At 51.7% G+C, this 23918-nt stretch overlaps 2 protein-coding genes across 5 annotated transcripts in view; both read left to right on the plus strand.

The window, feature by feature from the left end:
• Nucleotides 1-17984, plus strand: part of LOC119696420 — a 29567-nt gene extending 11583 nt beyond the window's left edge. For all 4 annotated transcript variants that reach the window (XM_038126152.1, XM_038126151.1, XM_038126149.1 and 1 more), the window contains 7 exons: nucleotides 1938-1991; nucleotides 2285-2347; nucleotides 3422-3580; nucleotides 4091-4255; nucleotides 6787-6951; nucleotides 11152-11292; nucleotides 17407-17984. In XM_038126152.1, the coding sequence (XP_037982080.1) occupies nucleotides 1938-1991; nucleotides 2285-2347; nucleotides 3422-3580; nucleotides 4091-4255; nucleotides 6787-6951; nucleotides 11152-11292; nucleotides 17407-17450 (791 nt within the window). In that variant the 3' untranslated portion in view covers nucleotides 17451-17984. The remainder of the gene's footprint in view (nucleotides 1-1937; nucleotides 1992-2284; nucleotides 2348-3421; nucleotides 3581-4090; nucleotides 4256-6786; nucleotides 6952-11151; nucleotides 11293-17406) is intronic.
• A 2854-nt stretch (nucleotides 17985-20838) lies between these two features.
• On the plus strand, nucleotides 20839-23918 carry LOC119696432 (olfactory receptor 14J1-like). The gene is made up of 2 exons (XM_038126167.1): nucleotides 20839-21390; nucleotides 22501-23918. Exon 2 carries the CDS (start codon nucleotides 22524-22526, stop codon nucleotides 23454-23456), a length of 933 nt encoding a protein of 310 aa, XP_037982095.1. The 5' UTR covers nucleotides 20839-21390; nucleotides 22501-22523; the 3' UTR covers nucleotides 23457-23918.

Below are 23918 nucleotides of genomic sequence, written 5' to 3' on the forward strand. Positions count from 1 at the left end.
TTCATCCCTTAGTCCCACAGTTTGGACTTCTGGAAGTACTTGCAAACTGTCTAGTCTGTTAATAGAACCCCCATGATTAAAATGGCCCTTGGTCCATCAGAAGGTCCAAATTCACCAGTTGGAATTCAGTAGCTTGCCTCATCCTCAAACTGGATGGAAAGGGCCCTTACCAGCGTGTGCTGTGTCCTTGCCTGAATGTATTGGTAGGTCTCGGAGAGTTGTTTCTCGTTGTCACAGATAGTCTCTTGGTGCATTGACTTGGGATGGTGGGGAAAGAGGGACGGAACACCTTGGCACTTGGTGTCATTGCACAGGGCCACCCTGCACTTTGCTGGAATTTTCCCTGGTGTCGCTGTTGAGATAGCTGATGCTGGATCTGCTCGTGATACTGAAACTGGGGATGGTGTTTAAAATGTTCTTTACAGTTTAAGCATGCAGCGGAGGGAACAACCAGTGGAGGGGTGTTTCTGCAAAAAGTCTTTATCACTTTCCACCTTGAGGTGGCCTTGTTCCCCACACTTATAACATCTCATATTTTGTTTATTTTGTGCCACAAAGGCTTCAGCTACTCCTTTGCTGGCTGCCAGGGCTACCATATGTTCTGTAGTTGTGAGATGGGTACAGGCTTCCACCATTTGCTGAATGGTGGATTCAGGGTCTGGAGGGAGTGCTCCTATAATTTTTGGCATTCCTCATTCACGTTGGACACTGCTAGTTTACTGAGCAACTCTTCTCTAGCCCTTGGGCAATCGACTTGTTTATCAACAGTGTCTTTTAGTCTGTCTATGAATTCAATAAATGCCTCACCAATGCTCTGACAAATGTCAGTGAAACTTAGTTGTGGGGTGGTACCATCCCGTGTTTGGAATAAAGCATTCTGGGCAGCATTTTAAATGTCCTCTAAAACAGCTAGGGGTGGATTTAGGGCTTGGTCCTGTGGATTTTGAAATGGTCCTTCCCCCCTCAAATGCTCTAGTGTAAAATGAACTCGCCCATCCTCAGTTTTGTAATTTTTTACTAATGCTTTTACTTGTTTTTTCCAAATTGATTCCCACAGAAGAAGCTCTGTAGGTGATAGGAGGAGGGACCTAAGATAGCAAAGACCATGGGGGGCAAGCACATGAGCTGAGACAGTTATTTGTAATAGATATTTAAAATATGGAGATTTACATCGATAATTTTAGATGCTTTGCATAGTTCTTTAAGTTTGTTGTATGGAACAGATTCCCATTTAGGGAATCTCCCTCTTTTGTATATAGCTGGGGCTGCTAGTACTTTTATTTTTGAGCAAAATCCCAATTACTGTCCAAAGCTGCTTCTCTTTGGACTTTTGCCCAGTATCCTAAAATTCACTGTCTGAATCTGAGGTATCACTGTCCTCTGAAGAGAAAACAGATGTGCTAGCATGAACACAGGAACTCCAGCTGGGGAGCAGTCAGTGTTTGGAGTCTTTGGTCTTTAAACTGGATGTTTTTTGATTAGCTTTGCTCCTGGTGAGGGGTGGGGATTCAGAGGACTCCACACAAGGGTTGTTGCTGAGCAGGGCTTTGAGGGTCAGGCTGAAATGAATGTGCCAAGGGACAGTGAAGGGGCCTGGGAGGTTCCCCTCCACTCCCGGAGTGTGCGGCAGAAGCGTCTCACCCTCTGCTGGGTGGCTGTGCTCTGGTGGGACTGGGGCACCTGTGTGGTGCCTGAGTGCTGTGGCAGCTGAGGCAGCTCCTGGCCCAGGAGAGCCTCAGTGGGCCCGAGGGTCAGGAACCCCCCAGCACTGCTGTGGGGCTGCTGGTCCACAGGAGCTCATGGCTCCAGGGCCAGCTGTGGGATGTGTTCTGGCCCAGAACTTGCTCAGTGCAGTCCTGGAGTTCCCTGGGGAAAGGTCATTGCTAAATGTCCTGGTTTTCTTTCTGATTTTATTTTCATATGTACTTGATATCCAGAAACGGCATGGAATACAGCTAAGGAATGGATGAAAAGGACATTCACCAGATCAAGTAAGTGTGTTAGGCCCCATTGCTCTTGTCTGTGGCCATCCTTGGGAACCCCTGGGATGGGATGTGTTATCCCTGAGAGAAGTGAGGCCAGTGCAGGTCTCTGCCCTGAGCACGTTGCTGCAGAACCCCTTCCAGAGCACAGCAGAAGGCCTTAACCTTGGGGTGGGATCAGTTTGGTCAGAGGGGTGACCTTTGACACATCCTACTCTAGCAGTGGATGATCCTTGCAATTGGTAACAATTTCAAAGACATAGCACATCCCTTCTGGGATTTCCTTTGCTTTCTTTGAACAGGAAAGGAGGAATCTCACCCTGGGTTTAGCTACAGGGACCAGACAGAGGAGCCTTTCTGTGCAGGTGAGTGCCAGTCCTTGCCCACACTACCTGGAAACTAAACCCTGCCAAGCAGGAAGGAGATCCAGAGGCCTGTCATGCATGAGGGCCCAGTGCAGTCAGATCAAGCAATCCCACCTGTCCATAAATTCCCATTTCCAGAGGCCTCCAGCCAGTCCCTTGTTATGTTGCCCATCCCCATGCAGATGCCCAGGACCCCGGGATCCCAGGGTGCAGAGATGTCCCAGCAGTGGGCTTTTCCCAGCACAGACCAGCACAGCCTGGCCTCTGCTGGATCCCACCCCCTGGATTCTAAGGCCAGCTGTTCTCCTGCCCCTGCTCTTTCCAGCTGGGATGTTGGCAGGGGAATGTCATTCCCTCAAGGCACATTGGAATTTAGCATGGCCTGGGCTCTCCCCCATGTCCAGGCCTTTGGGCAGTGAGGAGGCCATGGGGTTCCTCCCAGTATTCCTCACCAGCTGCACAGGAGTTCCAAACCCATGTTTAGAAGGGCTCTCAGTTGTGCCAAGACTCCTTTCATCAGGAAAAAGCTGTTAGACAAAAAGTCTTCATGTCTGGAAGAACACTGGGGCTACAGTAGGGAGGCCAAGGTTTCTTCCCAGAGCAAACTCCTGTTGGAACAGGATTTGAAAGCTAGGGTAGTGGTAGGTGGTGCCCGCAGGTGCATCAGCCCGTGAATCCCACATCTCTGTTTCTCAGGAATGAGTGAATTTATTTCCAAGGCTGCTGAGTTAGAAAGGATGATTTAAGAAAAAGAGGTCTGGAGAAAACAAATTGATAAACAGGCAGGACATGAGGGAACTCAGTCTGAGCTTTTGGTTTTTCCTCTGAACAAAGAAATAAAGCATGAAAAGCATCTATTTCTGGATTGCACCTTGAGCACAGTGCTTAATTCCTCTGAAGTGATTGTTTCTCCAGAGACAGGAAGAAAAAATCAACCTGTTGCAAGATCTAAGAAGAGACCCTCATGAAGAGACTTCAAAAAAATGAGGATATGAGCATCCTCAGAGAGGATGGGTGGTCTCCCGCTCAAGGGAGAAATGTCAGTTTCCCACTAACACCAGTCTTTTCCTACAGGAAGGAGAGAGAGTGAGGAGACCAGCAAGGCTCTGGAATCCAAAATACATGAGGCCTTCCAGGACCTCAACAATAAAATGAAAGCTCTGCAAGAAATTTTCAAAAACTTAGAGTCCAAACAGAGTGAGGAGATCAGAGCAGAGCTGGAGAAGAACTCAGGTGAGCAGGATCATTGCCAAGCAGACTTTGATCCATCTGAAGGCAGAAGCTGCTCTACAGGCCATCCACCCTGTGAGCTCCTCCTGCTCAGCTCCTCAGAGGGAATGGGGAGGGACAGTCCTTCCAGGGGGAACAGCTTCTGTGACCCATGGCACTGAAACGCCTCCATGCTGAAGTGTTCTCGGCAGGTTCAGGTGGTCAGAGTCCCTCTTCAGTCCCTCACCTTTGCAGAGGCTGTGTGCTGGGAGTTCTCTCATTGCCTGATACTTGCTAAGGGTCCCTCCTTGAAGTCCTGTCCCCGTCTGTCTCCCTTTCCCCCTGCCCTTCTCCTGCTGCCCCACTCCAGGTGCCATGCTGGGGCCCATGTGAGCTCAGCCTTGTTTCCCCTGAGGAGAGACCCTCTGTCGGGGAGAATAAACTGGAGCCCTTGGCCATGCTTGTGTCAGATAGCTGGTCTCCTTCTCAAGGAGGAAACATCAGTGACCCTGTGTCCTTGTTCTTTCATCACAGGATATGAAGAGGAGGAAATTGTAAGTACCCTGAAAGCCAAGTTGAATATGAAACTCCGGGAGCTCTCCCGAAAAATTCAGTGTGTGGAAGAAGATGTAGAGGAATGGCCAGAAGCCATAAAGGATGACCTTCAGCTTTTCAGAGCAGAGCTGAAGAAGAGCCCAGGTGAGCAGGGCCATTGCCAAGCAGACTTTGATCCATCTGAAGGCAGAAGCAGCTCTACAGGCCATCCAGCCTGTGAGCTCCTCCTGCTCAGCTCCTCAGAGGGGATGGGGAAGGACAGTCCTTCCAGGGGGAACAGCTTCTGTGATCCATGTGTCATGGTTTGGCGCTGGCCCAATGCCAGTGCCCCCATGAAAACATATACTCCCTGGTATTCTGCTGTGAGATGTGATCAGAAACAGAGCACAGCAGGCCTCTACATATGAACAAAGAAAAAACTTAATTATCTTAGGACTATAATAAAAGGAACACACAGAGCAAAATGGAAACCTTTCAAAAAGCATTTCTCCTCCCCCCACTCAATTTCCCACAGCATAAAACAAAACCTTAGATCTTTACCCAGTCCATCACCCTTCAAATATTTAACTCTTAGTCCATCTCCACCCTTCCAACAATCACCTCTCATTTCATCAAGGAGAGAGGAGTCCCTCTTGCACCACAGGCTTCCCCTAGAAACACAGCCGAGTCCATTTGTGTTTCCGTGTCACTCAGCACCACCTTCGTGATTTCTTCCTTCCATGTTCAGTGCTCTCACCACTGCACATGGACCAGAGCTGCTTTTAGGGGTTCCCTTTTCAAGGATGCTCTGTCCAGTTCCAGGAGAAAACGACAGTCTCTCACCTTTTTGGGACATTAGTCCCCCCCAGATTTCACCCCCTGGGGCCGAGGGGTCTCGAGAGCACCATCACCTCCTCACCCGTCGTCTCCGCTCACATCACTCCTTTGGCACCAAGCCATTGCCTCCCCCTAAAATGCAGTCTCTGTATTACAGGAAAGGTTCTGTCCATGGCCATACAAGAAAAGTCCAGCCAAAAGCCACTCCATCATCTCCTCCCACCTAGAATTCTTCTCAACTTCTCTCAGTCATTCTTCACTTGCACAACTTGCATCATACTTGCACGTTTCCTCCTACTTTATTCCTGTCTCTCTTCTCCTTCAACTCCCGGAGGATCAGCATTTACGAGGTTTCCATCATCCCATAGAAGGGTTAAAATCACAGTCTCTACTCGTCCAGAACTCCCACGCTGGCTCTGCCGGGCACTCTTCTCGCCGCCCCCCTTCTCCTTCTCGGCCAGGCCAGTGCTATCAAATTTCAAGGTAGCACTGGCAGCTCTCTCTCTCTCTCTCTCCCTTCTGAGAAAGGGGGCTGCCCGATGCCTCACAGAGTTCTTCCACCCTTCCATCTCTGTGGGGGACTCACTCTTGTCCTACAGGGGCCTTCACCTCCCGTCTCTGCCCAAGGCTCCGGCCTACCTCCCTCCGGCCTCGTGGCTTCTCCTCCCCCGCCCAGCCCGCAGCTGGGCAGGGGAGGTCTGACCTCTTCATCCACTGGAACCAAGAGAGAGTGCTCCCCTGGGAGTTCCTCGCTTTTAACCCCTGTGTTCTCAGAGGAGTATCCATATCCTCAGTGGCCAAACCAGGTGCCAATATTCACATCTGAACACCTATGGGTTTGACCACCACCTCCCAAAAACTCACTTCCTCTCAAACCACGACACCATGGCACTGAAACACCTCCATGCTGAAGTGTCCTCTGCAGGTTCAGGTGGTCAGAGTCCCTCTTCTGTGCCTCACCTTTGCAGAGGCTGTGTGCTGGGACTTCTCTCACTGCCTGATACTTGCTAAGTGTCCCCCCCTTGAAGTCCTGTCCCCGTCTCTCTCCCTTTCCCCCTGCCCTTCTCCTGCTGCCCCACTCCAGGTGCCATGCTGGGGCCCATGTGAGCTCCGCCTTGTTTCCCTGTTGATGATCAGAAGGGAGAGGAGCTTCCCTGAGCAGAGCCTGGATGTGTCTGTGAGCGCAGGGCTTGTGGAGAGCAGCTCTGCCTGCAGGAGCTGGTGCTGGTGCTGGGAAGGGTCAGCTGGGGCACAGCCTCCAGTGTGGGCCTGGCTGGCCCCAGACTGTGCCCCTGGGCCTGGCTCAGGCAGCACACAAAGTGTGTTGGGAACAGCCTCTGGCCCCAGGGCAGGGACAGCTGAGGAGGGATCGGCCTTCCCTGGCCCTGGGTCCTGTTTGTGCTCCAGCTGCAGCCAGCAAAGCCAGGGCAAGGAGCAGCCCAGGAGGGTCCAGGGAAACCCCTGCAATTCCTGCTGGCTCAAGCTGTTGTGGGCTTGGAATTGTGTGGCCCACTTCAAAGTTGGAGCTCTTCATTTATTGGGCTCCAGAAAGCACAAATGAGACTTTGAAAAAGGATGAAAACTTGTTCTGTGTTTCTTGTCCCCTCCTTGCTAAAAGTGTGAGGGTAAAGGGCAAACCATTTCCAGATTGTGCCTTCATGGCCAAATGGAATTCCTGTGAGGTGAGGATTTCTAAGGGGGAATCAGGAAGGAAAAAGCCACCCAGAGGAGAGCCCTGAGGAGAGACCCTCTGCCAGGGAGGTTAAATCAGAGCCTTTGGGCATGCTTGTGTCAGATAGCTGGTCTCCTGCTCAAGGAGGAACCATCAGTGACCCTGTGACCTTGTTCTTTCATCATAGGATACGAAGAGGAGGAAATTGCAAGGGCCCTGGAATCCAAGTTGAAGAAGAACTTCCGGGAGCTCTCCCGAAGAATTCGAACTCTGCAACGAGATGTAGAGGAATGGCCAGAAGCCATAATGGATGAGCTTCAGCTTTTCAGAGCAGAGCTGAAGAAGAACTCAGGTAAGCCATTGCCAAGCAGACTTTGATCCATCTGAAGGCAGAAGCTGCTCTACAGGCCATCCACCCTGTGAGCTCCTCCTGCTCAGCTCCTCAGAGGGGATGGGGAGGGACAGTCCTTCCAGGGGGAACAGCTTCTGTGATCCATGGCACTGAAACTCCTCTGTTGTCACAGGCCCCCAGGCGGGTAATAATTAGCATTGACCCCATGATTCACAGAAGGCTGATCAATCCCATTATTATCCTGTACTTATTAAGAAACCCATTGCTTTTACAGACAGTTACAAAACAGGTGGACCTAATTGGTCCTCCAGTCCAAACACCATCACCATTGGCTAATTAAGAAACCACCCTTTGGTTGACAAATCTCCACAAATAACACATTCCACATGTTCACAACAACTGGTGCAGCACGTGAAGATAACAATTATTTCTCATTCTTCTCTCTGATCTTCTCACAGCCTTTCCCAGCACAATGCCTGGGAAAGTCATGCTGCTCTCTGTAGCCACAGTTCACCCTTTTGTGTTTAAAAATGCTGCCACAGTTCACCCATTTGTGTTTAAAAATGAAAGGTGGTGTTTGAAGTCCTCTGCAGGGCCCTTTGCAGGAAGGAGGACAAACACAGCTCAAGAGGCTCCCCCAGCAATTTGCTGGTTGTCAGTCAGAACCGCAATCAGATGCTGACATAGAATGGTCAGGGAGATTCTTTACCAGTAGAATATCTATCTCTATCATGTCATTGAGACAGGGTTTACAATATGAGAATACCAAATAGCAATGTCTCTTTGGCGAATGCAATGAATGATCATTGTTTTAAAGTCCAAACAGCTGAGTTTCAGGAGAAGGTCCATTAGCTGGAGATGTTGATCTTTGACATCCCTGAATGTCCTTCTTGATCCTGAAACAGAGAACAGCTGAAGAAGGTTAACAGGGGCATCATACTATGATGATGATAAAAGCTGCACTGAGGAATTGCTTCTTATATGTTTCCAGATACAGGTGTGTCTTGGTTATGAGCATGAGGAAGCATCAGAGCAAAATCAATGCATGCAATGAAGAAGAAATTGGCAACAGTTAGAAATCAATCAGATAATGCACATAATCAATAACACATGTGATATTATATAGTTATCAGGCACTATAGCACTGACTGTCATCCCAGAGTCTGCAACAGCTGATAGACCTCAACTCAGCAGAGTTGGAAAGCATGTCCAGACAACGTTCCCAAACTGCCTTTGAGAGCAGGCTCAGCTGTCATATATATGTGGTCAAATTGCCAAGCCAAAATTACTTGAATCCTTTGGATGCAGAAAACATCTGGGTTGATTGTCAATCATCCCATCCAGGTAGAGTCAGGGCCAGGCCACAGCCCAAGTTCTAATTGGAGGGTTTGCAGGATTACCTTTTCTGTGTAAAACTGTTATCAAATTCAGAGGTACTTGAGAAATCTCTGGAATGCCATGGCCACAGCCTTTAATCCAACCAGTTGGCCGAGCCTGACTTGTGGCCTTTCAGCACTTTGAGCTGTCAGTGAAGAAGTGAAGACAGTGAGTCTTGGTACCTCTATCACCCTTTTTGGTTTTGGGTTTTTTGTTTGTTTTTTTTTTTTTTTTTTTCTCACAGAAAGCCAGCAGCATCAGCGGGCTGAGGTACCCGGCCCTGGCAGGCGGGGCAGCGACTCCGCCACTGCCGAGCCCAGATTCATTTGGCTTGTTCCCTTCCCCCAGTTTTGCACGGGTGTCATTTGGGGCCCCTGGGTTTGGGGTCCCTGCGACAGCCTGTGCCTGTCCCAGGATGAGAGGGTCACCCCCGCCTTCTCCTTCACCGCCTGCCCCCCACAAGCAGCCAATATCTCGGCCATGCCCCCTGGCATTTCACCCTTCCCCCGCCCCTCCCGGGCATGGGCCAAGCCGCAGCCTCTCGGGACCCCGCTCCTCCCGCGCCGGCTGGAGGCGGCTGATCCAGTGCGGGGGATCTCCAGCCGGCTCTGTGGGCGCCGCTGCCGATGAACCGGCTGCAGGGCAGAGGGGCTGGCTGTGAGCTCAGCGTGGGGGGCCAGCCGCTGCCGCGGACCCGGCTGCATCCCTTGTCAGCAGCAGAGCTGCCTCTGCCCCGTCCTGCGGTGCAGGGGGGAGGAAACCCAGCGGCGGGGCCGAGCCACACGCTGCACGGGGCGGAGGAGGAGGAGGCGATGGTCCCGTTGGCACTGGTGGAAGCAAAGGGGCAGAGAGACCGCGGCTCAGGTCAGATTAAATTGTGACCGTGGCAGCGGAGCAGCTAAAGGCTCCGGTCCTTCCTGCACATGCACTGGGAAGCCAGGAGAGAGCTGCTCTGGGTGCGATGTGGGCGATGCTTCCCCCCCGCAGTGCCGGGGGGAAGGATCCAGCGGCGGCTGTCCGTGGAAGGATCGTTTCCCGGCTGCCCGCGGCGGAAAGGCCGGTGGCCGCCCACTCAGGGGGAGGCACTCCTCCACGTCCGACTGGGACATGCCTACTGAGGTGGATTCGCTTTTCCTTGGGCTCCAGCCCCTCATTGCTTCGGAAAGCAGTGACCAGATGGGTCGTAGTCGAGGTACACTCGCATCTCCCTTCCTGAGTCCCAACAGACAGAAACCCATTGAGTCCCAGGCCCGCGGATCCAGTGAGGTTTCCGCATCCACAGGGAAACCGTGACTTTTGGCCCAACTGAAAAACCTGCAGAGAGCATCTTCCGACACAGGAAGTCTCTTAGAGCGAATCATAAGTTTCCTGCAACACTGTAACAGTTACACATACACATTACACAACAGTTACGCATAGAAATTCGGATGGCCATTTATTTTTGCAGGCGCCCTTTCCCAACCATAAGCCCAGCCCAGGCTGCAGTCAGTGCTATTGTTGGGAGATCTGTTCCTTGCCCCAGCCCTTAGGCTATGAGGCAAAAAATGCAGTCCTGAGGGACAGATCTTCTCCAGGAAGACACAGGGAAAGGTCATGTTACCTTTCCAGGGAAACAGAAGGTGTTAGGTTAGGAGTGGGCTGCATGGGGCGACGCGGGGTCCTAGCGCAGTCCCATCGGGGTGCCGAGGCGTCACTGCCCATCCTGTGAATCCACGAAGGAGTGATCGATGTAACACACGTCAGGTTAGCAGATGAAGATAAGAAATATTTCTCATTCTTCTCTCTGATCTTCTTACAGCCTTTCCCAGCACAATGCCTGGGAAAGTCGTGCTGCTCTCTGTAGCCTGAGAGCTGCTGCCACACATCTCCATGCTGAAGTGTTCTCGGCAGGTTCAGGTGGTCAGAGTCTCTCTTCAGTCCCTCACCTTTGCAGAGGGTGTGTGCTGGGAGTTCCCTCACTGCCTGATACTTGCTAAGGGTCCCCCCTTGAAGTCCTGTCCCAGTCTCTCTCCCTCTCCCCCTGCCCTTCTCCTGCTGCCCCACTCCAGGTGCCATGCTGGGGCCCATGTGAGCTCAGCCTTGTTTCCCTGTTGATGATCAGCAGGGAGAGGAGCTTCCCTGAGCAGAGCCTGGATGTGTCTGTGAGCGCAGGGCCTGTGGAGAGCAGCTCTGCCTGCAGGAGCTGGTGCTGGTGCAGGGAAGAGTCAGCTGGGGCACAGCCTCCAGTGTGGGCCTGGCTGGCCCCAGACTGTGCCCCTGGGCCTGGCTCAGGCAGCACACAAAGTGTGTTGGGAACAGCCTCTGGCCCCAGGGCAGGGACAGCTGAGGAGGGATCGGCTTTCCCTGGCCGTGGGTCCTGTTTGTGCTCCAGCTGCAGCCAGCAAAGCCAGGGCAAGGAGCAGCCCAGGAGGGTCCAGGGAAACCCCTGCAATTCCTGCTGGCTCAAGCTGTTGTGGGCTTGGAATTGTGTGGCCCACTTCAAAGTTGGAGCTCTTCATTTATTGGGCTCCAGAAAGCACAAATGAGACTTTGAAAAGGGATGAAAATTTGTTCTGTGTTTCTTGTCCCCTCCTTGCTAAAAGTGTGAGGGTAAAGGGCAAACCATTTCCAGATTGTGCCTTCATGGCCAAATGGAATTCCTGTGAGGTGAGGATTTCTAAGAGAGAGTGAAGAAGGAAAAAACCACCCAGAGGAGAGCACTGAGGAGAGACCCTCTGCCAGGGAGGTTAAATCAGAGCCTTTGGGCATGCTTGTGTCAGATAGCTGGTCTCCTGCTCAAGGAGGAACCATCAGTGACCCTGTGACCTTGTTCTTTCATCACAGGATACAATGCAGAGGAAATTGCAATGGCCGTGTTGATGAACCTCTTGCAGCTCTCCCAAGGATCTATAATTGTGGAAGACTTAAAGAAGGCCATAAATCATGAGGTTCTGTTTCCCATTGAGTACCTGGAGAAGAACTCAGGTAAGCAGGGCCGTTGCCAAGCAGACTTTCATCCATCTGAAGGCAGAAGCTGCTCTACAGGCCATCCAGCCTGTGAGCTCCTCCTGCTCAGCTCCTCAGAGGGAATGGGGAGGGACAGTCCTTCCAGGGAGAACATGGAAATGATCCATGGCACATTCTGTGATCCATGGCACTGAAACACCTTGTCTTGGTTTACAAGACAGCTGTGTGCTAGGAAAGGCATGATAGCCCCACTTGGACTGGAGAACCCCTGCCGCTTTGAATTATTATAATTTTGAGATTAAGGGGCTCTCAGGCAAAGCTATAGGAATAGTAATAACAGTTCTTTACCCGTGTGTATCAGAAGGCACACGAAACACCAGCAGCTGCAGCATTCCCAAGAGCAGGAGCAGGAACCCAGTCCCAGCCTTTGGGCTGCGGCGCTTTCCCGTCTGGCGCAGTTCCGGGCACAGCCAGCAGGGGCGCTGCTGGCTCCCGGCGGGCAGGGCCGGTGCAGTGATCCCCACGGAATTGTCTTTGCTGGAGGCAGAAGTAACCCAAACAGTTTTTCCCAGCATAGCTCTCATATGTACCACTGGAACCTTGCCTCCATCTGTTGTTTGCAAGGGCTCAGATTGGGCAGGTTCTGCTCGGTTAGTGGAAGCTCGGGTGTTCACTAACCATGTGGCCTTTGCTAAATTAATCTCCCAGTTCTTGAAAGTCTCCCCACCCAGTGCCTTCAGGGTGGTTTCAAGCAGGCCATTGCATCATTCAGCTTTCCCGGCCACGGGTGCACGATAAGGAACATGGTACACCCACTCAATGCCATGTTCTCCAGCCCAGGTGTTGACAAGGCTGTTCTTGAAATGGGTCCCATTGTCAGACTCAGTCCTCTCAGGGGTACCATGCCTCCGCAGGACCTGCTTTTCCAGGCCCAAAATGGTGTCACAGGCAGTGGCGTGAGGCACAGGGGAGGTCTGCAGCCATCCTGTGGTGGCTTCCACCATGGTCATCACGTAGCGCTTGCCTTGGCGTGTCTGGGGCATTGGGATGTAGCCAATCTGCCAGGCCTCTCCATACTTGTACTTGGGCCACTGCCCACCATACCATAGGGGCTTCACCCACTTGGCCTGCTTGATGGCAGCACACGTCTCACAGTCATGGATGACCTGAGAAATACTGTCCATGGTTGGATCCACCCCTCGGTCTCGTGCCTACTTAGAGGTGGCATTTCTGCCCTGATGATCTCAGGCATCATGGGCCCATCAAGTTAGGAACAACTCCCCCTTATGTTGCCAATCTAAGTCTATCTTTGATACCTCTATCTTTGCAGCCTGATCTACCTGCTCATTGTTTTGGTGCTCCTCATTAGCCTGACTCTCAGGGACATGGGCAGCTACATGATGAACTTTCACAGGTAGCTTCTGTACCCAAGCGGCAATGTCTTTCCACTCATCAGCAGCCCAGATTGATTTTCCCCTACGCTGCCAGTTGGCCTGTTTCCTCCTTTCCAGCCAACCCCACAGAGCACTGGCTACCATCCAGGAATCAGTGCAGAGGTAGAGCTTTGGCCTCTTCTCTCTTTCAGCAATGTCCAGGGCCAGCTGAACGGCCTTGAGTTCAGCAAGTTGACTTGATCCCTTCTCCTTCGGTAGCTTGTGCATCCTGTCTTGTGGGGCTCCACACGGCTGCTTTCCACTTCCGGTTCATCCCTACAATGTGACAGGAACCGTCAGGGAAAAGAGCATATTCTGTTTCTTCTGCTGGTAGTTGGTTGTACAATGGAGCCCGTGTCACTGCTTCCTGCCCCTTTTTGTGAGTGAGACTAAAGTTCTCACCTTCTGGCCAGTTTGTAATTATCTCCAATATCCCAGGGCAGTTCAGGTTTCCAGTACGGGCACGCTGTGTGGTGAGGGCAATCCATTTGCTCCACGTTGTGTTGGGGCATGGTGGCTAGAGGGAACCTTTCCTTTAAACATCCACCCCAGCACCGGTAGTCGGGGTGCCAGGAGGAGTTGTGTTTCCATGCCAGTCATGTCCAAAGGATCTTGAACTCTTTCACAGGCAGCCAAGATTTCCTTCTCTGTGGGAGTGTAGTTGGCTTCAGACCCTCTGTAACTTCGGCTCCAGGGTTCCCGTGGTTGGCCTCCAGTCTCCCCAGGCAGTTTCTGCCAAAGGCTCCTGGACAGGCCATTGTTGCCAGCTGCAGAGTAGAGCACGTTCTTCACCTCTGGTCCCGTCCTGACTGGGCCAAGGGCTACTGCATGATTGATCTCCTGCTTGATCTGGGCAAAGGCTTGTTGCTGCTCAGGGCCCCAGTGGAAATCATTCATCTTGTGGGTGACCAGGGAGAGAGGGCTCAAAATCTGGCTGTACTCAGGCATGTGCATTCTCCAAAAGCCTATGGCACCTAGGAGAGCTTGTGATTCCTTCTTGCTGGTCGATGGAGACGTCATGGTGGTCTTATTGTTGACCTCAGTTGAAATCTGACGCCGTTCATCTTGCCACTTTACTCCCAGGAACTGGATCTCTCAGGCAGGTCCCTCAACTTTGCTCTTCTTGATGGCGAAGCCAGCTTCCAGCAGAATCTGGATGATCCTCTCTTCTTTCTCAAATACTTCCATTGCCGTGTTCCCCACACAATGATGTCATTGATGTCTGCAGGTGTTCTGGAGCTTCACCCTTTGGCAGTGCAGCCTGGATCAGTCCATGGTGGGTGGGGCTGTGTTTCCACCCCTGGGGCAGTTGGTTCCAGGTGTACTGCACGCCCCTCCAGGTGAAAGCAAACTGAGGCCTGCGTTCGGCTGCCAGAGCAATGGAGAATAACATGTTAGCAATCTAAGTCTATCTTTGACACCTCTATCTTTGCAGCCTGATCTACCTGCTCATTGTTTTGGTGCTCCTCATTAGCCTGACTCTCAGGGACATGGACAACTATGTGATGAACTTTCACAGGTAGCTTCTGTACCCATGTGGCAATGTCTTTCCTCTCATCAGCAGCCCAGATTGATTTTCCCCTATGCTGCCAGTTGGCCTGTTTCCTCCTTTCCAGTCAACCCCACAGAGCACTGGCTACCATCCAGGAATCAGTGCAGAGGTAGAGCTTTGGCCACTTCTCTCTTTCAGCAATGTCTAGGGCCAGCTGAACGGCCTTGAGTTCAGCAAGTTGACTTGATCCCTTCTCCTTCGGTAGCTTGTGCATCCTGTCTTGTGGGGCTCCACACGGCTGCTTTCCACTTCCGGTTCATCTCTACGATGCGACAGGCACTGTCAGAGAAAAGAGCATATTATGTTTCTTGTTTGACTCTCAGGAGCAGTTGAGGCAGGGTATTCAGTGGTATGATAACGAACTCTGGAAGCTCAAGAAAAAGAGAGAATTAGATCAAGGCTATTGAATGTGGGAAAGGAATATTTATCCCTAGGACTTGGGGAGTTAGACCTGAGCAGTGGGAACAAACAAAGCAAAGGTGGGAAGAGAAGAACCAAAGGAGAAGGAATAGGTGAAGAGCACAAAGAGCAAGAGGCACGGTCAGTTTGGATTTTATCCCTGATCTCACAGGGAAAGGGTTTTTTTGCCAATGATAGGGGTTAAGAATTGTCTTCAATTAGATGTGTGGGTTTTTGGAAGTCTCCCTCTGTTACTTGGAATATGTGGTACCATCCGTAGTGCAGAAGAAATTAACCTGCTGGGATGGCATCAACAGAATTTGTGGCTTACTTGGGCCAGTGCTACTGGGGTGGACTCCTTTTGTTTATCCTTAGCCATGCTGTCATGGTTTGGCGCTGGCCCAATGCCAGTGCCCCCATGAAAACATATTCTCCCTGGTATCAGCTGTGAGATGCGATCTGAAACAGAGCAAAGCAGGCCTCTACTTATGAACAAAGAAAAGGAAAAAAAACTTTATTATCATATAACTATAATAAAATGAACACACAGAGCAAAATGGAAACCTTTCAAAATGTTTTTCCTCCCCCCACTCAATTTCCCACATCATAAACCAAAACCTTAGATCTTTATCCAGTCCATCACCCTTCAAATAATCAACTCTTAGTCCATCTCCACCCTTCTGACAATCACCTCTCATTTCATCAAGGAGAGAGGAGTCCCCCTTGCGCCACAGGTTTCCCCTGGAAACACAGCTGAGTCCAGTTGTGTTTCCCCGTCACTCAGCAACCACCTTCGTGACTTCTTCCTTCCATGTTCAGTGCTCTCACCACTGCACATGGACCAGAGCTGCTTTTAGGGGTTCCCTTTTCAAGGATGCTTCGCCCAGTTCCAGGAGAAAACGACAGTCTCTCACCTTTTTGGGACCTTAGTTCCCCCCAATATTTCACCCCCTGGGGCCGAGGGGTCTCAAGAGCACCATCACCTCATCACCTGTCGTCTCCGCTCACATCACTCCTTTGGCACCAAGCCATCCGCCTCCCCCTAAAATGCAGTCTCCGTATTACAGGAAAGGTTCTGTCCATGGCCATACAAGAAAAGTCCAGCCAAAAGCCACTCCATCATCTCCTCCCACCTAGAATTCTTCTCAACTTCTCTCGGTCATTCTTCACCTCCACAACTTGCATCATACTTGCACGTTTCCTCCTACTTTATCCCCGTCTCTCTTTTCCTTCAACTCCCGGAGGATCAGCATTTGCAAGGTTTCCATCATCCCACAGAAGGGTTAAAATCACAGTCTCTACTCGTCCAGAACTCCCACGCTGGCTCTGCCGGGCACTCTTCTTGCCGCTCCCCCTTCTCCTTCTCGGCCAGGCCAGTGCTATCAAATTTCAAGGTAGCACTGGCACCTCTCTCTCTCTCTCTCTCTCTATCCCTCATGGGAAAGGGGGGCTGCCCGATGCCTCTCAGAGTTCTTCCACCCTTCCACCTCCGTGGGGAACTCACTCTTATCCTACTGGGGCCTTCACCTCCCTTTCCTCTACCCAAGGCTCCGGCCTACCTCCCTCGGCCTCGTGGCTTCTCCTCCCCCACCCAGCCCGCAGCTGGGCAGGGGATGTCTGACCTCTCCATCCACCAGAACCAAGAGAGAGCGCTCTCCTGGGAGTTCTTTGCTTTTAACCCCTGTGTTCTCAGAGGCGGATCCATATCCTCAGTGGCCAAACCAGGTGCCAATATTCACATCTGAGCACCTATTGGTTTGACCACCACCACCTCCCAAAAACTCACTTCCTCTCAAACCACGACACATGCCCAGAGATCCCTTCTGTACATGATTATTTGGTATCCCAATAAGTAATTTTACTGGTTTTGCAAAATGGGTGGGAGCCAGAGGAAAGCCATACGTGGGAGGAAATAGATCAAGTGTTGTAACTAGATCACTGGTGTAACACAACCAGAGGTGGTACAAAATTGGACATATGCAAAAGGTTGGGAATTAGGCCAAACGATGAGGGCTTCCAAGCAGGTATGAGAACACAATCACTGAATGAAAGCAGACTAGAGCCCCAAGAACTTGACTTGCTAGGATTGGTACCTGGGAATTATTGCTTGTTTTTTAACTACTTTTTAAACCCAAAATCAACTGATATGAGCAATGGCCTAGTCCCGCGTCCCAAAAATAATAGTGTCATCCTTAATCCCAATTCTCCATGGTATAAGAATGTGACCAAATATTGCCACAATTGGACTTATCCTGGCAGTGCTGGTGCAAGTGTGCCTGTGGGGGTAGGGCATGGCCCGCACTTGCGAGCAATCCATTTGGTGGTCCCTGTTGTTTAGGAAAGTTAACCATGTTTGACCCTAGCATGTGCAAAATGCTGAATCAGACTGTTTGGAGAGCAGGACATAGCAAGAAATCTAAAAGAGCAATCACAAGCTTAAGACCTGATTGTGACAATCATGTAGAATTTGGGGCGCTCCAGCACAAATAACAGCATCATACTCCAGGTGTTGCTGCTGCTCAAGCTTTGGCTATGCTTAATAAGTTGGGATGCTGGACAGTCAAAACAACTGAACACAAGTTCAGCTATTTTAAATCAGATGCTCACTGATGCAGACAGTATTAGACATGGCACGCTGCAAAACAGAGCTGCTATAGATTTGTTGCTGTTAGCACATGGGCACAGGTGTGAGGATTATGAAGGAATGTGTTGTATGAACCTCTCTGACCACTCTGCATCCATTGACAGGAAACTCAACTACAAGACAACATGAAGAAATTGAATGTGAATGATTTGGTCTTGGATGAATGGTTTGAGGCATGGGGAATAATTGGATGGTTGTAAAGGGAGCTTTGTTATTTCTAGCTGTCACTATTATATTGCTTTGTATTATTCCATGTCTAATGAAATTGGTGACCCGCTTGGTAGAAAATACAATGAAAAGGGTTTGGCTATTGCAAGAAGAAAAAGACGGGGAATTGTAGCAATGTATCTGAACAACTTAGGCCTCTCTGTGCACCAGCCATAGTGCTTGTAGTTATTCTTATCAGAGCCCTCTGGAATTCATCAAGGTTACTAAGATATAAACTGTGCTAAATTAAGAAATAAGAGGCTGAGAAACAGAATACCAAGACTGCAAGAACTAGATAACAGAGGGCTGAGAACCGCCTGGACTGTAACCAATCACATTCTCTGAGAAGTGCATGCAGAACGCATGGACAAGACAGAGGCACCAATGAAGAAGAGCGTGATCAGTGTGTGCAGTAGGGTTAGAATGTGTAAATAAGTGCATAATGTAAACAATAAATGGCTTCTGCTTAATCGTATTGGTTAGTTGTATGGGAGTCCTGTTTTCCCACAAGGGGTGCCTGGGCAGGAGGGGTGGTTCTTTTCCATAGAAAGGAAAGCACAGAGCCCCCGTGTTTCAGGGATACATGAGAAGAGACCCTCAAAATGCCGAGGTCAGTTGAGCTGGTCAGGCCAAGCCAACCAGACCTGTTACCTGTTCCCTTGGAACCATGGGGCCCTGCAGGGTCACAATGCTGGTGTCATATTGGATCCTGGGTTCCCTGAGGCCTCAGTGTGTAACGCTGGCCCCTTGATTCCATGGAGCCCCACAGTGTCACTATGGCCCCTTGCTTCCATGAGAGCTTGCTGTGTCACAGTGGTACCTTGCTTCCCAAGAGGCTTTGCTGTGTCACAGTGTCCTCCTTGGTTATATGGAGCTGCACAATGACAAAATGGCCCTTTGGTTCCGTGAGGCTGCAGAGTGTCACAATGGCCCCTTGGTTCTTTTGGGCTCCTCAGGATCCCAGTGGCCCCTTGGCTGCATGAGGCCCAGCTGCGTCACACTGGCCCTCGCTTCCATTGGGCCCCGAAGCATCAAAATGGTTCCACCTTGTTCCATGAGGCCCAGCTGTGTCACGCTGGCCCCTTGCTTCCATGGGGCCCCATATTGTCACAATTTTCCCCCCTTGCTTCCATGAGGCCTTGCTGTGTCACAGTGGTCTCCTTGGTTCCACAAGGTCCTGCAGAGCCCCTTGATGCAAGGAGGCCTTGAAGTGTCACAATGGTCTCCAGTATTCCATGAGGCCCCACAATGTCACAATGGACCTTTGGTTCCATGAGTCCCACATTGTTCCATGAATCTTTAGTTTCATGGGGAGCTGTAGTGTCATCACAATGGACTCCTTGGTTCCATGGTGCCACACAGTGCCACAACTGCCCTTTGGCCCAACAGGCCTCATACTTTCACAATGGACTCCTTGGTTCCATGGCGACACAAAGTGCCACAACTGCCCTTTGGTTTCAAAAGGCTTCAAAGTGTAAAAATGGCCTCCAAGCCTTCATGAGGCCCTGCTGTGTTCACCACGGACCCTCGGCTCCATGATGCTCTGTCGTGTCACAATGGTCTCCTTGATTGTGCACTATAAGAATCCCCTGCTTTGGTCCCTTGGAGCCCCACAGTGTCCCTATGGTGCCCTTGGTTCCACAGGTTCCCATGTGTCATAATGGTCTCCATGGTACCATGAGGCCCTGCTGTGTCAAAATGGCCTCCTTGGTTCCATGGTGTCAGAATGGCCCCTTTGTCCCACAGAGCCCCACAGTCACTGTCACTAGATCACAGTCACTGTGTCACTAGGGTCCCCTTGATCCCAAAAAGCCCTGCAGTGCCACAATAGTCCCTTGGTTCCAATGGCTTCCAAAGGGTCATAATGGTCTCCATGGTTCCATGAGTGCCTGCCATATCCCAATGGGGCCTTGGTTCCAAGGGGGCCCGCAGTGTCACAAGGCTGCCTTAGTTTGACAAAGCAAGCCCTGCAGGATTGTAGTGGCCCCTTGGTTCAACGAGGCAAAGCAGAATCAGAATGGCCCCTTGGTTCCATGGAGTACCACAGTGTCACCATGGTCCCAGTGCTTCCACAGGGTCCCACAGTGGAACAATGGACCTTTGGTTCCATGAGGTTCCTCAGTGTCTCAGTGGCCCCTTGGCTCCAAGTGGCCCCGCAGTGTCACAGTGGCAGGTGGTTCCATGAGGCCCCCCAGTGTCAAAATAGTCTCCTTGGCTCTGTGAAGCCCTACAGAGCCACAATGGACCCTTGGTTCCAGGAGCTTCATCACTGTCAAAAATGGTCTGAGTTCCACAGTGTCACCATGGACCCTTTGTTCGATGAGGTTCCATAGCATACCATGATCCCCTTGACTCCAGAAGGTTCTGCAGTGTCACAATGGACCACTGTTTCCATGCAGCCCCACACTGTCACAATGACCTCATGGCTCCATGAGCTTCCATACTGTCAGCAATGGTCTCCTTGGTTCCATGAGGCCTTGCTCTGATACAATGGATTTTGGTTCCATGGGGTTCCATGGCATCCCAATGGACCCTTAGTTCCATGAGATTCCACAGTGTCATAGCTGACTCCTTGGTTCTGTGAGCCTCTGCTGTCACCAAATCTCTGAAATATCAGAATAAGACTCCATAAGACTACTTTGGTGTTTGAGAGGGTATTCAGGCCTCAGGTCTAGTGAGGAATACCTCCTAACCGTACATGGACATGTAATTCTACCAGTGTGTTGCGTATATACAGTCCCCAAATGCAAATTACAATTTCCCCATTTCCATAAAACCCAGCCCAAGTTCCCTGATTCAGTCCTTGTTTTCTCTGTCCCTGCACCCTTGAGCCAGATGTCTTCTTCTTCTCTTCCAACCATCCTTGCTGGGAAAGCAGCCCCTGCATGCCTTGTTCCTGTGCTGAAAGGTCACAGGCAGGGTAAAAATGGAATGAAGCCTTTTGGTATCAGCCCAAGGCTTTGTGTGGGCAGGCAGAGGCAGGCAGGAGGCAGAGCTGTCAGCAAAAGAAGGGGCCAGCCAGGTGGGGCAGCCGGGGCATGAGGACAGCCTGCAGGGACAGAGGCGCAGGGCAGGGACACCGTGGCACAGCCTGGGCTGCACAGGGCACAGGCATGGGCAGCAGCTGCAAGGCCCTGACAGAGCCAACCTGGGCAGCACTTGGGCCATGGCTGCTGGCCCTGGGCCTGAGGCAGGAGCAGCAGACAAGTGACCCTTGCAGGCCTGGGGCCTCATTGCCTCCTTGGCCCTGCTCAGCAGCCTGGCAGGGGCCGCCCCATGCTCCTGCCCTTGCCATTGCACATCCCCACATGCCAGTGCCCATCCCAGGAAGAGCCCTGAGCAAGGAGGGAGGGACAGCATCTGCCTGGCCAGGGGCTGGGGCTCAGGCCTTGGCCCTTGGCATTCCTGAAACACATCCAGCTTTGCTCAGCACCACAGACACCTTGGCCTTGTTTGTGCCCAGCTGTCATCACTGCCTCCAGTGTTCTGCTCTAACTGCTCTACCTGGAACCTGGGGACACTTTCTGGTACATGTCCCTCAGTGGGACCCATTAAAACTTCAAGAAACTTTGGAGTTTTCATCTGAATTTGAGTTCTTGAGAAGTTTTTTTGAACACTCTCTCAGGGACTGAGTCTGATGAATACAACACCAAAGCCCTGAGAGAGTCATTAAAGTCCTTGTGCTGTGTCTGTGCTGCTGAGCTTTAAAGGAACAGCTCTTGCCAGGACCAGCTCCTCTCCCAGCCCAGCAGGGCTGAGGGCTCTGCCTGCAGGCACTGAGGGGAGAGGAGCCAGGCAGAGACAGGCTGAAGGCAATCAGGACTGGGAAGACATTGAGCTGAGACTTCACCTGGGGAAAGATCTTCACAGCCCTCTACATGGTGAGTGTGTGGATGCAGGGCAATGTCCTCTGTGCTCCTGGAGGGATCTCCTGAAGCTGGCACACCCCACAGCCTGGGGGATGTGTCAGGACGGCTGCAGGGGGTGAAGCTGGGGCTGCAGCCAGGGCTGCCCAGGGCTGTCCTGCAGAGCAGCTCCTGCAGCCCTCAGGGCTCTTGGCCAGCCTAGGGCATGTGCCACCTGCCAGGGGCAGCTCTCAGCCTGCCTGGCAGCTCCCCATGGACGCTGCAGGGGAGAAGTTGGAGGTGGAAGGAGCGACCCCGATTGGGGCAGATTCCTCCTGCTGTGGAGATGGTGCTGTGTGGCCAGGGCTGCTCTCAGCTTTCTCCTAAAGGGAAGGGAAAGGGGCTGCCAGCTTTGTCTGTGTCACTGAGACTCCTGCTCTGTCAGCCTGGGCATCAGCAGATGTGCCTCAGATCTCCCTCAGAAAGTGCCTCCTCAGCCTCCTCTCCCTACAGACAGCAGCAGCAGCACCTTGGCTTGCAGCATCTCTGTTTGTCTGCCCTGCCCTTCAGGCCCTGCTGCCAGGGAGATGCCCCTGGGCAGTGCCCTGTGCTGGGAGGGGTCTGCAGGGCAGAGCTGAGCCCCCAGGGCTGGGCTGGGCTCTGGAAGCCCTGGCAGGGACAAGGCTTGGATAGAGAGAAACAGCTCCCAGTAGGCACAACTCCAGGCAGCAGAGAGCCAGAACAACCCTGGATATCCCTTCCTGTTCAGGTGCACAGGGAAAGAGAGAAGAGTTTGAAACTATACCCTTTAAAAACGCCACTTTTTTTTTTTTTTTTTAATGTATTTTAAGTGCAATCACCCTGAAATAGAGGGAGGTGTGATGACCAAAAGACACCTGTGTGCGACGCAGCAGGTCTGCCTGCACTGGGGCGCAGGGAGCCCTGTTTTCCCGCTGAGCTCTCCAGTGTTCAGGCTGAGAGCAATGCTGAGGAGGAAAAAGCAACTCAACAACACAAACCCAAACTGAAAAGTATTTAGGAAAGTACCCTCACATGAACAGAAGTAATTTTGAGGGGATTCCAAATAAAACCTTAGGATTGACTCAAAGAAATAGGTCCCAGTTTGTCAATGTCTTCTTTCAACAGTGCACGATGCCTAGATTGAAGAAATGTCCAACAGCAGCTCCATCAGGCACTTCCTCCTGCTGCCATTGGCAGACACGCGGCAGCTGCAGCTCCTGCACTTCTGCCTCTTCCTCAGCATCTCCCTGGCTGCCCTCCTGGGCAACGGCCTCATCATCAGCGCCGTAGCCTGCGGCCACCACCTGCACACGCCCATGTTCTTCTTCCTGCTCAACCTGGCCCTCAGCGACCTGGGCTCCATCTGCACCACTGTCCCCAAAGCCATGCACAATTCCCTCTGGGACACCAGGGACATCACCTACTCAGGATGTGCTGCACAGGTATTTTTCTTTGCCTTTTTCATGTCAGCAGAATTTTCCCTTCTCACCGCCATGAGCTACGACCGCTACGTGTCCATCTGCAAACCCCTGCACTACGGGACCCTCCTGGGCAGCAGAGCTTGTGCCCACATGGCAGCAGCTGCCTGGGCCAGTGGCTTTCTCAATGCTCTCATGCACACGGCCAATACATTTTCCCTGCCCCTGTGCCAGGGCAATGCCCTGGGCCAGTTCTTCTGTGAAATCCCACAGATCCTCAAGCTCTCCTGCTCACACTCCAAACTCAGGGAAGTTTGGCTCATTGTGCTAAGTGCTCTTCTATATTTTGGTTGTTTTGTGTTCATGGTTTTCTCCTATGTGCAGATCTTCAGGGCCGTGCTGAGGATCCCCTCTGAGCAGGGACGGCACAAAGCCTTTTCCACCTGCCTCCCTCACCTGGTCGTGCTCTCCCTGTTCCTCAGCACTGCAGCATTTGCCCACCTGAAGCCGCCCTCCATCTCCTCCCCATCCCTGGACCTGGCCCTGTCAGTTCTGTACTCGGTGGTGCCTCCAGCTCTGAACTCCCTCATCTACAGCCTGAGGAACCAGGAGCTCAAGGCTGCAGTGTGGAGACTGATGACTGGATGCTTTCAGAAACACTAAACTGGTTTCCAATTTCTCCATACCTCTTGTAATAAAAGTCATCTTTGATAGTACTTGTTGGTTTCATTTTGGAGGTTCTTTTTCATTATTTAGCTTTTTTAATATTGCCTACAATGCAAGGGCGTTGTTTGTGCCATTTATCATTTTGTTTCTCTCCAACTTTCCTGTGACCCACAGACTGTGTCAATGAGGAGCTGTGCCCTTGGTGGCTTTAAATGAATTAAAGGATCTCCCAGCAAAGTTTTCAGCAGAGATGCCCCTTTTGTTCCCTCCTCTGGAGCTGCAGCAGCAATGTCTGTGTGCAGAGCTGGGGGCAGATCAGTGCTGGCACAGCAGCTGTGCCCAGCAGCAGCAGCAGCACTTGGTGCTGCCAGCGCTGCTCCCGTGGCCCTGCCCCACTGCCCTGGTGGCCCTGGTGTTGCTGTAGGGCCTGAGTGCTCTCGGGGCCGGGCACAGTGCTGG

Source organism: Motacilla alba, unplaced genomic scaffold, assembly GCF_015832195.1.
Source record: "Motacilla alba alba isolate MOTALB_02 unplaced genomic scaffold, Motacilla_alba_V1.0_pri HiC_scaffold_28, whole genome shotgun sequence".
NCBI classification, from domain to species: domain Eukaryota; kingdom Metazoa; phylum Chordata; class Aves; order Passeriformes; family Motacillidae; genus Motacilla; species Motacilla alba.

Coding starts and splice junctions, on each gene's coding strand:
- LOC119696432 (XM_038126167.1), top strand. CDS start 22,524: ATGTCCAACAGCAGCTCCATCAGGCACTTCCTCCTGCTGCCATTGGCA.